At 41.9% G+C, this 16,084-nt stretch overlaps 1 protein-coding gene and 1 long non-coding RNA gene across 2 annotated transcripts; both read right to left on the bottom strand.

The window, feature by feature from the left end:
• Window positions 1-1,188: 1,188 nt before the first annotated feature.
• Window positions 1,189-7,111, bottom strand: LOC110085235 (uncharacterized). Its single transcript, XR_012087822.2, has 4 exons — window positions 6,563-7,111; window positions 4,549-4,675; window positions 4,056-4,145; window positions 1,189-2,605 (listed from the first exon to the last, which is right to left on the bottom strand). It is a non-coding gene; the product is annotated as an uncharacterized LOC110085235 (long non-coding RNA).
• Window positions 7,112-9,191: 2,080 nt separating this feature from the next.
• On the bottom strand, window positions 9,192-14,194 carry CXCL11 (C-X-C motif chemokine ligand 11). Its single transcript, XM_020805203.3, has 4 exons — window positions 14,033-14,194; window positions 12,289-12,415; window positions 10,559-10,631; window positions 9,192-10,402 (listed from the first exon to the last, which is right to left on the bottom strand). Exons 1-4 carry the CDS (start codon window positions 14,085-14,087, stop codon window positions 10,379-10,381), a joined length of 279 nt encoding a protein of 92 aa, XP_020660862.3. The 5' UTR covers window positions 14,088-14,194; the 3' UTR covers window positions 9,192-10,378.
• Window positions 14,195-16,084: the final 1,890 nt, after the last annotated feature.

Genomic DNA, 16,084 nt, shown 5'->3' with positions numbered 1-16,084 from the left:
GGCTAGGGCCGTGTTTTTCCTAGTTTAACACATGCGTTCGCTCTTTTCTTACTGTTTTTTTAGTATTCAAATGTTGGAGTCACTGACACAAGCCCCAGTTTTTTTTTAAATTAAAGTTGCAATGTTTAATAGAGCAACAGGCTCTGTTTCTCACTCACACACACACACACACACACACACACACACACACACACACACACACACACACACACACACACACACACACACACACACATATTTCTGGCTATTGACCCAGATGTGACACATGGACTGGGAATTTAAGATACAGTATAACCAAATAGTAGCCCCTGATCCTAAACAGAGGTTACTCCTGAAGTTCACTAAAGTGGCCCTGGGTGTATCATTTCAGGGGTCTTCATTGGGGGAAGAGAAGATCTGGGCAAGGTGCCTTTTTCCCTTTGGGAGAGGTTAAACGCCAGGCAGGCCAAGGAGAGAAAACAGATGGACAGCGCCTTTAGGAAGAAGGCAGAGCCGGGATAGTGCCCAGCAGAATTCCTTAGGCGCCTGCAAGGGTGGCAGAAAGCAAGCTGGACCAGTCTTCCCAGACAAATTTATGCCGTTGATTCAGGTTGAGTGTTGGGAGAGTGAGAACAGACTTAAAAAAATATTTCTTGACCTAGTGTTAGTCTGTGGAACTCCTTGCCACAGGATGTGGTGATGGCCTCTGGCCTAGATGCCTTTAAAAGGAGACTGGACAGATTCCTGGAGGAAAAGTCTATCACAGACAGTTGAGAAGCCATGATGGGGATGATGCATAATTTCCTGGCTTAAAAGGAAGGTACAGCCTTCAAATGCCAGATGCAGGGGAGGGGGATCAGGAGACAGGTATCTAGTTGTCTCATGTGCTCCCAGAGGCATCTGGTGAGGCCACGGTGAGATACCGGGAGCTGGACTAGATGGGCCGTTGGCCTGATCCAGCAGAGTTCTTCTTATGTCTTTATGTTCTTATGTCCTGATCCAAAGAAATAAAAGTAGTGGGAATCCAAAGTGGGGCATCTCTTCCTCCCCACTTCAGGATCTGAGGATTTTAATATCTAACTAAAAGCACAGAGTCAATGTGCTTTTAAAAAATGTTAGCAGCAGTTTAAAAAAAAAGACTAAATGCAATAAGAGTGTTTCTTGAGATCAGTTACATATTAATAAAAAGAATACAAAACAAACATAGGGTATGTTTTACCATCTTTTATTACATTGCTTTCAGAAAGACATGGCAATAAAGAGTTTCATTTCTATGAATACGAACACAGATAATTTGTTAGCTCACACTTCTCAAATATACACATTTTAAAACAGTTGTACACTCTTGAAGGCACCATGTAATTAGCTATATGCTTTGCTTTTTCCCCCCTTTTCTTTTCTTTGCAGAGACAGAAGATAAGTTTAACCTTAGGCACAGCTACAGTTAATTGCTATGCAAAATTAATAACAACATGTTCAGGTAGGAACTGGCTAGCAACCCATTATTAAAATATATAAACAAACATATCTTAATAGACATATATTATTGGGAATCATTAAAATTTATTCATACAGTAATGAAATATTTTCAGCCAAAAGGTATAAAAAGTGCATCTCAAGTGATCTGAAGGAGGCAGCAAAGACCACTTGATCTGTATCACTGTTGCTGACATGTGTAGGTCTCAAATCCAAGAACTGTTGCTAAGAAATCTGAAGTCTTACCTTATTCAGAAAACACTTATTTCCCCCTTTCAAAGCACCAACAAATACTGTGTTGGCAAGAAGATTTAATCCTTTGTGCAGGGAGCTTTTCACATTCTTGAGTGCTTCCAAATGCCCCTAGTCTACCAATCAAAAGAAATTACCCAGCTATACAATCTTTCTTTTACATAATAGATTTTCGGATGGGCAGTTTTCAAAGGAGTACCCATGTTGGTTGAAAAACAACAAACAATCATGTAGTACAGTTGGAGCTTATGCATTTGTTGTAATATGCAGTACACAGCGGTTAAACTGCAGTACTGCTGTCAAGAAGAGTCTGTGCATGACCTGAGTTTGATTCCAATGTGCTCAGGTAGCCGGCTCAAGGTTTACTCAGCCTTCCATCCTTCTGAGGTTAGTAAATTGAGTACCTAGCTCACGGGGGGGGGGGATGTGTAGCCCGCATAATTAAATTGTCAACCATCCAGAGAGTCCTTTAAGTGCTATGGGGCAGTATATAAGCATCATGTTTTGCTCTGTGTATTCAGATTATACTGGCATATAATCCAGTATAATCCAGATTATACTGTGTATTCAGATTATATTGGAGTATAATCTTACATATGCGCACACAGCATAGGCCATGGGCCGTGAGATGTTGAAAGTGAGGTTAGAGCACATTTCTATACAGAAACTAAGAAAAAATGTTAAAAAAACAATAGGAAAAGGGGAAACAGGGGGATCACAAAGGGCAGAGGATATCTGGAAACTCCCCTGTCTTGCAAATGTTCCTTGAATGAAGCAGGAGAGTTGCAGAATGGAAGCCTGATCTGGAAGCAGGCTCAGCAGCCCACTCTGAGGTCCTTCGTTCTACCGGAGTAATAGAGCACTAGTCATTCTTCTTCTCCTCTCCTGAGCCAGTTTCCTGTAGGAATCAACGAACGGAAGAGGTGAAGAGGGAGTCCTAGAAAGCTTCCCACCCCAACCTCCTTGGCTCTAGCAAAGCAAAGTTGCTGCAGGAAGACTTTGCAGCATGTTTTAAAAGCTCCCTCTATGTGCTGCTGTATTGCCTGCTGCCCACAAAATGCCACACGGGCCATGTTACTTGGTAAAACCTTATAGGCTGCCTAGCCGGTCTCAGAGCATTTAAAAAGCCCTCTTGGCCTGACCTGCTTCACAGGATTGCTGTGAAAATAATATGGAATAAACTTTATACTTTAGTTATGGTCATTGGCAGAAGCAATTAAAGCAATTAGTACTACTCCTGTCCTCTGGAAATGCCGGCCACAGAGACTGGGGGAACATTAGGAAGAACAACCTTCAGAACACAGCCAAAGAGCCGGAGAAACCCACAATAACCATTAATGCAATGCCTACATCTCTTGAGAAAACCACTCAACATCAGGGAAAGAGGGCTTTATACCACTTAAGACTGAAACTACACTGGCAAGCCAAATCAGAGCGATTCAGCATTGCTGTGGCTTGATTTGCAGCCAATTTTACCGTTCTGTTTCTATTGGAGTTAATGGTTTACAGGGTCAAAGATTTGTTTTTAGCAGCATCATCTGCTGCCACACCCCTCAAGGTCCCCCCCCCCCCGTCCTCTGTGAGGCAAACCTCAATCCTTCTAATAGCTGGGGAAGGAAAATGAGTTCACCAACAAGAAGGCATTCTTGCAAGCTATTCTTATAATAATGCAAAGTATTGTTGGGGTAGGAGGTGGCTTGGGCAATTCAGACACATTAGCTTTACAAAACACCTGATTTCACAGAAAATGAAAATTGTTTGTCAACTGGTTTGTTGATATAGATCAACATAATGGCCTGTACAGTATGTTATAATTTCCTTAGGGCTATGACTCCAATTTACAAACATACCACTCGGACTAATTTTGTTTACGACCACCTACACACTCTGGAAAATTTTTCTTTGTTTTGCTGTCATCTCCTGTGTTTTTATATTGTAATTTTTTCCTATATACTTTTTTCTTAGTTAACAGATATTTTATATTTAGAGATTGGGCTTTCTTTCTGTGAAGTTCTATTAGACTATCCTTGCAGTTTTATTCTACGTTTATGTTATTATTTTGTAAACAACCCAGAGTAGCGGCTGGCCACTAGAGGGGCAGGATAAAAATTAAACAAACAAGCAACCTATTGTTAATAACAATACTCTTAGAGCTGCAGAACTGCCAGGAACCCTATGGATCACCAAATCCAGCCCCGCAGCACCGGGGAATCGAACTCCCACTCTGGCTCCTCAGCCAGATGCCTAAGCCATTGAGCTATCCAGCCTTTAACAATACCACCACTACTTTTGCAGAATTATATTCTCAAAATATGGGTTTTCTCTGACAGTATCCTCCAGCAGCTTACATATTTTTCTGATATTTTCCCACCATCTTCCTCACTGCTTTAGATTTTGGGTCCAAGCATCGCTTCTCTCCAAACAGCTTCAGCGTAGCACTGGAAGAGGAATGCGGAGGGGAAAAAAAGTTCCACGTGATTACAGTTTTCCCCATTAATTACTGAAAGACTAACCAAAGAAACACTCCCTGATTCCCAAAGCAGACAATCCCAATCCCCTCCATGGAGTAAAACAGACAATAATTATTGATAAAGGGTTAAACAAATTAAGTTATTATAATAAACACACTTCTTGTTTCTTAGGATTGCTGATGCAGGATAGGATCCAAGGATCAAGCCTAAAAATTATGATTTACTGATAAGGTGACACGTTTGCAATCACTGGTCTTTAAATGTTTAAATCAGTAGTCAAACTCTTTGGAATGATTGTCTTTGCTGAAATATTGATGATAATGATAATAATGTACTGTCTGTCTTGTCCGTTCTATTAGCCAGGACTTACATGATCTCATTTTGGTCACAGGAAGAGCTTCTGGGGTGGTATTCCAAATTTGCCAAAAGTTTCAGTGGAACTGGATTGGGATGTTTAAACTGGCACAGGCAGCGTCCCCTTTTTGAAGTCACAAGTCCTTTAGAATGCAGATAAAAAAGCAGGAATTCATTGCAGACTACAGAACTCTGAGAAAAAGGGTTATTTTAAACGGATTGTACTGTGAAGATTTACATGGGTACGTTGATTTGTTGATAGTAAGCAACAAGTAATAACCTGTATATATGACTTATAAGCAATAACCAGAATCCTAGTAATTTTTGTGTAAGGTTTGGGTGCATTCCTATGGCTAAAGATAAAAGGTAAAGGTTCCTCTTGACATTTTTAGTCCAGTCGTGTCCGACTCTAGGGGGCGGTGCTCATCCCATTTTCAAGCCGTAGAGCCAGCGCTTGTCTGAAGACAATTTCCATAGCCACGTGGCCAGCGTGACTAGGGAACGCCGTTTTACCTTCCCACCAAGGTGGTACCTATTTATCTACTTGCAGCAGTTAATTGAGGAGATGCTGGGTCACAGGCCCCTAACCTCATCAATTCATCTAAATTTGTCATGGCCTGTTACACAAACATTACCTGAAAACTTAAAAGATTACAGCCAATCAGTTGCAAATCAGAGCTTGGAAGTAACTTCCTAACAAGTAACAGAGTTACTTGCAACTACATAGTCTTGGCATAACAAGTAATGTAATGTGTTGCGACTAAACTAGAAACTCAGATTGTTAGTACAAATTATTTGTACAATGCCAACTGGCTACTGAGAGGTAACAACACAATGGTCATTATTCTGTTGCCAACTGATGCTTGTGTATGGGAAACCCATATGTCTTTGTGGCAAATTGTCTTCATTAATGAGCTGCTAACATGGTCTTGGGGGCAGGGTGAGTACAGGGGAAATCTGATCTTAAGTCCCTGTAGTCTGCCTCAAGGTCTGAAGTCAAGCCTGAACTCTCATTAAAAGCTAAAATGACTGAAGCTGAGGGTATATCAAGAGAAGGCAAGACTCAATGGAGAAGACAATAATGCTGGGAAAAGCTGAAAGCTGCAGGCAAAGGGCATGGGATGGACAGACTCAGTAAAGGAAGCCACAGCCTTGGGTTTTCAAGAGCTGAGCAGGTTTTTTAATGTCAGGAGCTTCTGGAGGCCAATAATTATTCACAGGATTGCTGTAACTTTCAAGAAACTTGATGGCCCATAAAACCCTATCAAGAGCAAACCAGATATTGCAGTGGGATTAGCCCAGCTGGCTGGTGTATTTGTTTCTTCCCCCTCCTATGTACCTTGTAGATGTGCAAATAAAGAAACCTTTAGAAAATATCCCCTCCATCTCCACTGATTATTTATTTATTCATTTGAAATATTTTTACCCTAACTTTCTCTTTAAAATAGTCCGAGGTGGCTTGCAATGATTAAAAGGCAATAGTTAAAAACTAGAAACCGTGAGTGTACAGATATCAAAGAAGAATTAAACAAGGATTACAGTGTTGCCTCGCTAGACGATGATAATCCATTCCTCTGAAATAACTTAGCGAAATCACTATCTAGCGAAAAGCATTTCCCCACTGGAATGCATTAAAACCTGTTTAATGTGTTCCAATGGGGAACAATTGTCATTGTCTAGCGAAGATCGGCTATAGGAAAGCTGCTTTGCGAACCGCCGATCAGCTGTTTAAATCGCTGTCTTCCGAATCTTAGGTCCTGAAAACACCTGTTTTGTGAGCATGGAGGGAGCTGTCAAAATCATCATCTAGCAAAAATCGGTTTGCGAAGCAGGGACCAAACATTGTCCAGTAAAATTTCCCCATAGGAATCACTGTTTTGCGAATCGCTATAGCGATCGCAAAAAGCCAATGTCTAGCGAAAAAACTGTCATGCGGGGTAGCTGTCTAGAGAGGCACCACTGTATATTTTTAAAATTGGCAATAAAAGCAATGCTCAAAGCACAGTTAAAATCCATTTACAGCCTCTTACCTTGTATTCCCATTGCAAACAAGAGTGTGGTCGAAAGGAAAACAGCCCAAGTTCTGCTCATGGTGCTGATGGAGAGAGTCCGTGGTCCTCTGTCAGACAGATGCTGTTTTGCAGGGGGATATTTATACAATAAAGCTTCCCTCCTCAGAGGCAGCTGATCTCGGGAAAGATTCCTTACTGTCTTGGCAGCACTCCGCGTGGGACTGCCCCTGTAGGGGAATCCCCTGATGGTTACAATAAAAAACAAGAGGAAAGGGGCTTTCTCTTTTTGGGGAGAACATAGGATTTATCCTAAAGAGGATGAACGGCTTTCGCTTCCTGTTGTGATTAGCATGGGTTCAAGTCCCGATCCGAGAAGAGGAATATGAGGTTGGCCAACCAAGATGGACTGGAAAGGTTGGAGCTTGTAAACTAAAATAAAACAGAACTTGAGGACTTAGAAGGAGGTTGGAAAAAGAGAACAGAGTCTTACACCTTGCTTCAAATCCTATGCTCTTTCTAGTAGGATCAGGTATGCATCCGTGCGGCCATCTAATCGCAGTGGTTCTTAACATGGGCAATAATGCCCCCCAGGGGGCAATTTCATTTTTCAGGGGGGCGGTAGAACGAAAAGGAGCGGTGTGGGGGCGGTGGAACAGAAGGGGGCGGTAGGGGGTTGCTGGAGCAAGCCAAACCTGCATTGTGGTTTGTTTTTAAGCCCTTTTAATATTTCTTTTTGCATCTTAAAATTCACTTGTAACTAAATCATTAAATGTTACTTTTTTTTCGGGCATTTCATTTTCTTGCAATTGAATTTTATTTTCAGGGGTCATTGGATTTAAGTGTCTTGAACAAATAAATAAATAAACAAACAAACAAGCAAACAAGCAAGCAAGCAGAACGTCACAGTAAAAGTGAAACCTAGCCTTAGCAGTAAGTAAGCCAGTTCCATCTGTTTCATTTCCTCTTCTTTTCATTAAATAAGAAGGAAGGGAAATTACAGGCAGGTTGGTTTCCTCTCAGCAGCCAAGCTGAGAAGAAGCCAGCCTGCAGCTTCATTCCCCACGGTGTGCAAATGAAACTGAAACCAAATTCAACTCTGGAAGGGAAACCAGCTCTTTTTCAAGGAAAACCAAGCAAATGTAATTAAGGTATACTGTACCTATGCCAACAGGGTAAATTCTAGTTTTTAGAGCAGCTATTGCCAAACGGCAAGTTTTTCTACAACGTGTTCCTCCCAGTATTACATAACATTTTCACTGAAATTGCCTAATTTGGGGGGAAATTGTCCCCACGCCTTGTCCTTTAGTTCCATGTACAATCCTCCCACCCACTGCGATAGACAGCTGCCAGGTGCAGGGGCAGACGGGACTCTCTTGGTTGGCTGAAGGCTGCAATTTTAATTTCTCCTGATGCCCCAGAGCATTGTGGAAAAGCACCTCAGAGGCGCTGCGGGAAAATAAAACAGCAGTTAGGCATACAGTATCTGTTTCTAGCTGCTTGGAAGACCAAGCTGCAGAGGACGACATGATACCACATGGAGACATCCAGGGGGGTTTCCATGAGGGGTGAGGTTTAGGAATGCAGGTTTGGGGGGGGGGTATATAGCTCCTAGAATCAACTAGCCACCACAGCTATATTGGTTGAGGGATTCTGGGAGTTGTAGTCAAAAAGAGTTTTAGAAGTACTGTAATAAGTGTTGATGAATGTTACTTGTTGCACACAGGTCATTACATTACACTGTAGAAACATCCATGGGATACTGTATGCCCTTTCTTCTGGTTATTATGTGCTATCAAGTTGGAATCGACTTAGAGCAACTCTAATAGGGCTTTCAAGGTAAGTGAGATATTTAAGGAGTCATTTTACCAATTCTACTGAGTTTCCGTGGTTGAACGCAGATTCGAATCCTGTTCTCTAGAGTCCTAGTTCATCACTCTATCCACTACACACCACTTTGAGTATCCTTTCTTTTTTGCTCAAAAAAATATCAGGGGCAATGTAATTAGTTATAATGCATAGCATCCAAGCTCTGCTAAAATCTTACAAGACCAGAATCCCATTTGACTGGATGTTTTCCCCATTTAATTGCTAAACTTCGCCCCTACTTCCCGCTGTATCACCACGAAACGGTGTAGTTGGAACATGCTCACACCACTTTGGAGGACCACTACTTTGATGGACACAGGATTTGTGTGCTTTGTGCACGTCAGCAGATGTTGACTTTGTAGATTACTTCAATGCACCCTAGACACCATAGGAGGTCAGCTAGAAAAGTACTGTCATCCTTGTTTATCTGTTTCAGATCTTTGCTACGCCTTGCCTTGAATTAGAACTCAAGAGCAGATTAAATATTTTTGGATCCATACACCTAGCCAATGTTCCTTGCAGGCTTTTAAAAAGAGAGTTTGAATGGAAGCCTGGTAAAAGCAATATTCTCTGGAATAAACTATACAGAGTTCAGGTGACAGCAACAGGTACTCATGTGGGAATAACACGCAGAGTGCAGTCCAGCCCAGCCAGAAAGGCAGATGAATGTTCTGTACCTACATGTTACCATAAGTTAGCTAAAGGGTGTCTTTGGTTTACTAAAACGTTGTTCACTCATGGGAAGAAGTAGAGAGAGGGAAACACCAGAGGCTGATTTTGTAAAAAAAATTATGTTTATTTACAACTATACAGGTTGAACAGGTAACAAGCATACTCCCAAAGTAACAGCAGTAAAGGTCTATTCATACCGTAAATTGCAATCTTTGAAAGGCTTTTAGGTTGCCTGGCCAATCTGAAATTACTCTTGCTTGCCTAACGCACATATAAACACATATTTTAAATGCAAGGATTCACACCATTATCGCTATAAAAGGTCCGCTCAAGTTTGCAACAAGTAAGTAAAAAACTAAAGTTCCCTCTCCATATCTGCTCTAATTCTGTTAATTACCACCCTCTCAAATGCAAATAAACAAAACAAGACAAATAAACAAAAAAAAAACCCCAACCAACCAACATACCCCAGAATGCCAAATGCAAAATACATTTAAAGTTGTATCTAGTTTGGTGTTCAGGCAAAACCATTTTGCAATACATCTACTTAAGGACTATTTTGTAAAGTAAAATGGACATACATTTGAATGATTTGCATACTGACTTTATTTATTTTATTTATTTATTCTATTTATATCCCGCCTATCTGGTCAGTTACGACCAGAGTTCATTAGCTTTCCCTAACCTGACTCCCTCTAGATGGGTTGGACTACAGTTCCCATATACACAGCCAGCTAGAAGCATTTTGTCCAGGGCTGATGGGTATTGGAGTACAACACATCTGGAGATTACCGGTTGAGGAAGGCAACAAAGAAAAACATTTGATGGCTTCCCCTCCAGCTCTAACAGATTATAAAAACAGAAAAGCAGGTGCAAGGGTATGTGACAATGTTTACCCTAAAAATATAAGGAATGGAAAGTACCAGTTGTCTTCTATTCACAGACTTTTAAAGAAGAAAAAAAAACATGGGATTTTTTCATGCCTTCACATTGTGGAATTATTTTCCCTGAGGTCTCATTCTTTTTTATTTCTGCTTATCATGAAACCAACTTTTGTCCTAAAGAGTAAGGAGAGACATTAAAAAGGAAAAGGCTGAGGGTCCTTTCAAAATCCTAGCAGCTTGAGAAGAAAACAGGCTGGCTATTAAACCCATTTTCAAAACCACGTTCCCCAGAAGAATTTCAGCCTTTCGGAAGCTTATTAGGAAGTCTTGACGAGGAAGGTTAGTCATCCACCTCTGTAATGAAATGGCCGGTTGAATTATCGCACCGTCCCCCTTCTCTGCTTAAAGGGACTCATTTCTTTTTCCGCATAATGGCCTGTGGAGGAAACAAAGGATAAATATTTGGTTTATGATCTTGCTTTTGCAACACACATGGCGCAGTGCATTCACTGGCAGCGCATGGGAGTAAGATACCAAGCCTCAGCTTTTCCACGCCCAGCCTGCTCTGGTATTCACGCTCACCCTTCCTTACCTCTTTTATGGCCCTCCCTTGAGGCTTATTGAGGTCGAGACATGCTCTGTTCCCATTTCTTTTGAAACAAACTCTGCAAGACAGAAAAGAGAACCCATTAGAAACCAGCTTACTCAGTACTATGATCACAATTTATTTCCTGTGAACGACAGGTGCCCTGCGTCCTGATTTGCAAAAAGGACGGTCCTCTCTTTGAATAGTTGCTAGAGAACAGTCCTCTTTTATTTATTTATTTATTTATTTATTTGATTTTTACCCTGCCCCTCTAGACCATGTCTTTTTTGACCCTCTCCTCTCTTTCACCAAAGGCTAGTGGATTTTGGTATCATGGGGCTGGGGACACAGCTCTGGGTTTCCATCTGAACTTTTCAACACCTCAGAGAGTTTATTGAAAGGTCAGATTAAACTTGGATTCATTGCCCTACCCCATCACATTCATCAGCCTCCCATGTTCTTTTTGAGGGGTTGTTCAGTCCAAATGTCCAAACGCGCTCTCCTACTTTGGTGAGTCATACTATAATTCTGTTTAAATTATCAAAGTCATATCTAATTTTGCATCTCTGCACATAAATTAGCATATGTTGTTTTGTTGGAGTTTATTTCAACCTCGCGTGCTACCTGGAGAAGGTGTGGGTGGGAGGGATCTTTCTGGGCAGGGTTTATTGTCAATCTATCCAGCAATAACCAGTTGTTTCTTCCCTGCCTCCGAATCAAAGGGGGCCCTCCTCTCTGTTCAGTGCTTTCCCCCCTCTCTAGATTCTGTTGAGAAAGCAGTCACATTTGTCAGTTTGCAGTTTGATCTGTTCAATTGTAAGTAATTAAACCTTTTTTGTTCCTTCCTCCTACTAATGTCTTAGCATGAGCTTTTGAGACTGTAAGCGCCAGTGGATGAGAAAAAGGGGTGGACTAGTTTGGAGAACTTGAAGTTATTCTGCTCTGTGAATCCCTGCATTTCTGCACTGCAGCTAGGGGAATTTAACCAGAAAATTAAAAGCTCTGCCACAGTTTCATGTGAATTTGTGTCCTCATTTGCTATGGTTTTTTTTTTTTTTTTTTGAGGGGGGGGTGAAGCATGTCCTCTTTTCTTGGGATGTTCTTATGATATGCTGACATCAGTTTTTGTGCCGTGAACCAAATGAAGGCCCAGAAGGGTTGTGCGAGTTCATATCTGCCCATGAGAACAAAACATTTCTATTTCAGCATTGTCATGAGATCAGGCTTTACAGGACTGAAGCACTGGAAATTTAAAAAAAAATTTAAAGTAAGGAGCATGATATCATCTGCCATCCCTACTAGCTTTTCTCCACACTCTGGGCTTCGTTGTGATTCTTACAGTAGCAGAAGGGACAGTAGATTTTTTTCCCCACCCATAATATAATGTGGCAGGATTATTCTATTCTCATACACAGTATCTAGGAATAACTTGGCCGTGTATGGGCAATTAAGAGCCATAGGATTTACAAAACACCCGCTCCTAGTGAGATGAAATTTGCTAGAATCAGTTTGTGGTGGTGGCTCCGTATGGATGCCCACCATCTGGGACTCTCCTTGGGAGCATCGTTCTGGGAAATATCAAAACCTGGGAGTGTCTACATTATAAAATGTGACAGTGGCCCACTGGTTGCAACGAAACCAACACAGGGCCAAAGGAAGCCCAACCATCCAAGCCACGGCATTACCACCAAATAAAGGCAACACACCAACATCTTCAGCAACCATCATCTACCTACATGAGTTCCTCCACATCGCAGCTGGGACCTGGGCGATGGTATTCAAGTTCAGCCACGTTACCCATGTTCACCCCTGACAGAGGTCTTCCTCGACAGAGGCATCGCCCTCTGCTGGAGGTTGGCATTCCTGCAAAACAGCAAAAAAGACCTTACTTGAGGATGCTCAACTAGAACAGGGGGGCATCTGTACAAAGAGAGGTTTCAAAACCCTTCTAGACAAAAAGTGGAAAAAAACACAAATCCCTTTTAATGTCCTGGACTGCTTTTTAAAAGCCTTTTCGTTTTACAAAAAATAAATGCCTTTTCATTTTCTTTTACTCCTTTTTTACCAGACTGTTCCTCTAAAGCAGTGGTTCCCAACCGTGGGTAACCCAGGGGTTCTTGGACTGCAACTCCCAGAATTCCTGGCCAGCCCAGTGAGTGGTGAAGGCTTCTGGGAGTTGCAGTCCAAGAACATCTGGGGACCCAAAGTGGGGAACCACTGCTCTCAATTACACCAGGTGACGTACATGGCCCTCTTTATTCACAAAGTCATTTGTGGTCGGCCAAGGTCTCCTAGTGAGCTTTATGGCCAATCCAGGATTTGAATTGGGGTCTTCTCAATCCTAGAGGCACATATTAATCACTAGAGCATGCTATCTTCCTTGTACTGAATATAACTGCCTATTTTATTAGCCCGCTCCTGTGCCACCACACATAGCTTGATACACATAAATCTAGCGTCCGTGTCTGCTTAGGCTCTCTCCTGATCCTATTTACCTGGCAGTAATTTTGCACTGAACCAGCTAAAATGTACTTTTAAGTATACATGTATAACATTGCATGTTTTTACACCGACAGAAAACTTGTACACGTAGTGGTATATGATGGGGGAAAGGAAGTCGTTTCTAATATTGTGCCATATTTTATTTTCTCCCCGAGAAGAGATATAAATTCAAATAAATATAATTAGTCTTGATGAGGGGTGAAATTTGATGTAAAAAACGATCAGCATAGAATCCAATTTTTTGCATTAGGTATTTGATTCAGGACCAGATTTGGCAAGCATTTTAAGCAGAAAGGCAAATCCAGTTTGCTAATAGCCAATGTAATGCCAGAGAAACTCCTTCTCTGACAACATCTGGAGATCTGAATTCTGTCCTAAGAGTCATTTAGCTGACTCCCCTATTGGATATATATGTTACACATGCATTTACCATCCTGCCCAGGGTGAATTTCAGTAGGAACATAAGCCGTTTCGCAAATACTCCCCTCTCAAATAGAAATGTTAATTGGGAAAGTACAAATTTAAGTTCCAGCTTGAAACCTCTTCACAGTGCTCAGCGACTGACGGACCCTGAGTCCCAGCCTGTCTTGTGTAAAGGATGCTGCTTGGTCCAGAAATCATTAATTAAAAGTCTCTTTCCCCACTAATTACTACTGGCCCAAACAAAACATTTCATGGAGCAAGAAAGAGCGACAGCTACAGGAAGCAAGCAAAGTCTGTGTCCTCCGGTGAAAGGATTCATAGAGTCCATTTCCTTTGAAAATACAGCTTTTTTCAACATAATCTACAACAGAGCTTATAAACATTTCTTTTTTGGACCTGCAAGCTCCCAGAATCCCTCAACTGAGGTAATTCTGGGACATGACGAAAATGTGACGTTTCCAGACTGGTCAGTAAATCAAGGTTTTAGAATCCTTCTGCTTGTCAGTGTCAGGAAATGGAAAGAGGACAGAATAAAGATTAAAAAAATATTGTTACCTTGTATGAGAGCTGCACAAAGGAAAAGACACAGGATAGCAAGAAAAGGCTTCATCCTTTTTTTCTTTTCTTTTTTAGTTCTGAGGAGGGTTCTGCCTTCTTGCTTCAAATATTGCTGGAGGAAGACAGTGTGTGGTGCCAAGGGAGACTTTGAATCCCATATTTATGGTCTGTCTTCACCCACGCTTGCTAGCCTCTAGGGAAATTCCCCTCACACATTCACTTTTACTTCCCATTTATTGTCATTTAAAATAAGTCCTTATCTATTTCCTCACCAGCCTACTCAAAGATCTGCCAGCGCTTTGGGACAAGCCATGTGCTCGGTTTCTAACTACTGTATTCTGCAACATTTTTCCCCTTAAAATGGGTGAGATAATTGAGCAATTAAAGCAATTCATCAAGAATACTTCTATAAATGCTATACATCCAGAACTATTCCACCACATAGTCAGAAACAAACAAAAAAGCAAAAAAGACTGACTTTTTGATGCTGACATTCCCAACATTTATTATTCGTGGCACCATCAGGTTTTAATGTTGGTTTATTTTCGGGCTCTTTGGCCGTGTCCTGAAGGTTGTTCTTCCTAACGTTTCGCCAGTCTCTGTGGCCAGCATCTTCAGAGGACAGTGCTGTCCTCTGAAGATGCTGGCCACGGAGACTGGCGAAACGTTAGGAAGAACAACCTTCAGAACACAGCCAAAGAGCCCGAAAAACCCATAACAACCATTAGATCCCGGCCGTGAAAGCCTTCGAAAATACATTGGGCACACTTGTTTGTTTGCTACAGACAAATGGCATGTAGTATTCCTTGATTTCTCTGTAATGAGGTCAAGGCAGCATGCATGGGAAAATACTGATCAACACCTTCATGTGCATGATCCAGATGTACAGTATATATAAAGCAAGCTCATTACAAAATTGAATTCTGGATGCAATGGAGGTAGACAACCTCTCCTTGCATTGAATCATACCTGAAACGAATGCCTGGGGAGAACTGCTCTTATTATCTTCTGTCAATAAATTGAGTTCTTTGTCCAAAACTGAAACAAAAACACAACGGGGAAATTTCGCCGTATTCCTTCTGCCAAACGGGTTAGATGCCATAAAGTCATGTATTTACAGCTTGGCTCGCCAGAGAGGCTGAGGTTTTGGCTCATTCCCAGAATTTGGCTGCAATGCTGGGAAATAACTACTGTGAAATGTCTAATCTAGCCTGCAGCTGTCTGGTCTTTACTGGACGCAGATGGATGGATGGATGGATGGATGGATGGATGGATGGATGGATGGATGGATGGATGGATGGATGGATGGATGGATGGATGGATGGATGGATGGATGGATGGATGGATGGTGGTGTGGTCCAGCACAAGTGGAAGTCGTCAGCAAGTTGGGGAGACTGGACTCACTGATCAAAGATGCTAGACACGTCTGCAAAGCTGTAACCACCATCCTGGCATCAGGGGTCAGAGGAACCATCTTCCACTTACTTCACCCTGAGGCATGAGCATAAGCATCCCCCCCACTCCTGGACACAGGAGTAGGAGAAAGTGCTATCTCCCCTCCACATACAAAGAAATAGGTTTATGGTTTCAGAAAAGAAAAGTTCATAAGGTCAAGTGGTGCTGGTCTTTATTTACTACTCACCTCATGATTAACTTTAAGTACCCTCTAAATGTTGGTGTTCTGGGGCAAACTCCTACTTGGTGCAGTGGGCCCTGTGGAGCTGTGTTTGTATCTCCATCCCTTAACAACCATATTGGGGTGGGACACCTATGGCCGTCCATGTGATGTCAGACTCTAACATCATTCCCCAGCAATAGCTAGGGTGGCTAGCACTGATGGGAACTGCAAACCTGGAGGGCCATCATTGCCTATCCGTGTAGGTGCGAGTGAACTCCAATGAACTATTCTAGATGGGTTGGAGGGGACGTCTGGCCATCCAGATGTTGCTGGACTATATTAGCTGAGGTTGATGTCTGCTGCTACCCTGAAACCTCTCAAGGGTCAAATTGAGTTACAAGTGGCACAGTTTCCTCTACCGAGTGACCTGT

Source organism: Pogona vitticeps, chromosome 5, assembly GCF_051106095.1.
Source record: "Pogona vitticeps strain Pit_001003342236 chromosome 5, PviZW2.1, whole genome shotgun sequence".
In the NCBI taxonomy this organism is placed as follows: Eukaryota; Metazoa; Chordata; class Lepidosauria; order Squamata; family Agamidae; genus Pogona; species Pogona vitticeps.
The sequence above is the reverse complement of the archived record's forward strand: the minus strand, read 5'-3'. Positions and strand labels throughout refer to the sequence as shown.

Coding starts and splice junctions, on each gene's coding strand:
- CXCL11 (XM_020805203.3), bottom strand. CDS start 14,087: ATGAAGCCTTTTCTTGCTATCCTGTGTCTTTTCCTTTGTGCAGCTCTC. Junction 10,632..12,288: donor TGCGATGTGGAGGAACTCAT/GTAGGTAGATGA, acceptor TCTGTCTTGCAG/AGTTTGTTTCAAAAGAAATG. Junction 10,403..10,558: donor AAGGGAGGGCCATAAAAGAG/GTAAGGAAGGGT, acceptor TTTCCTCCACAG/GCCATTATGCGGAAAAAGAA.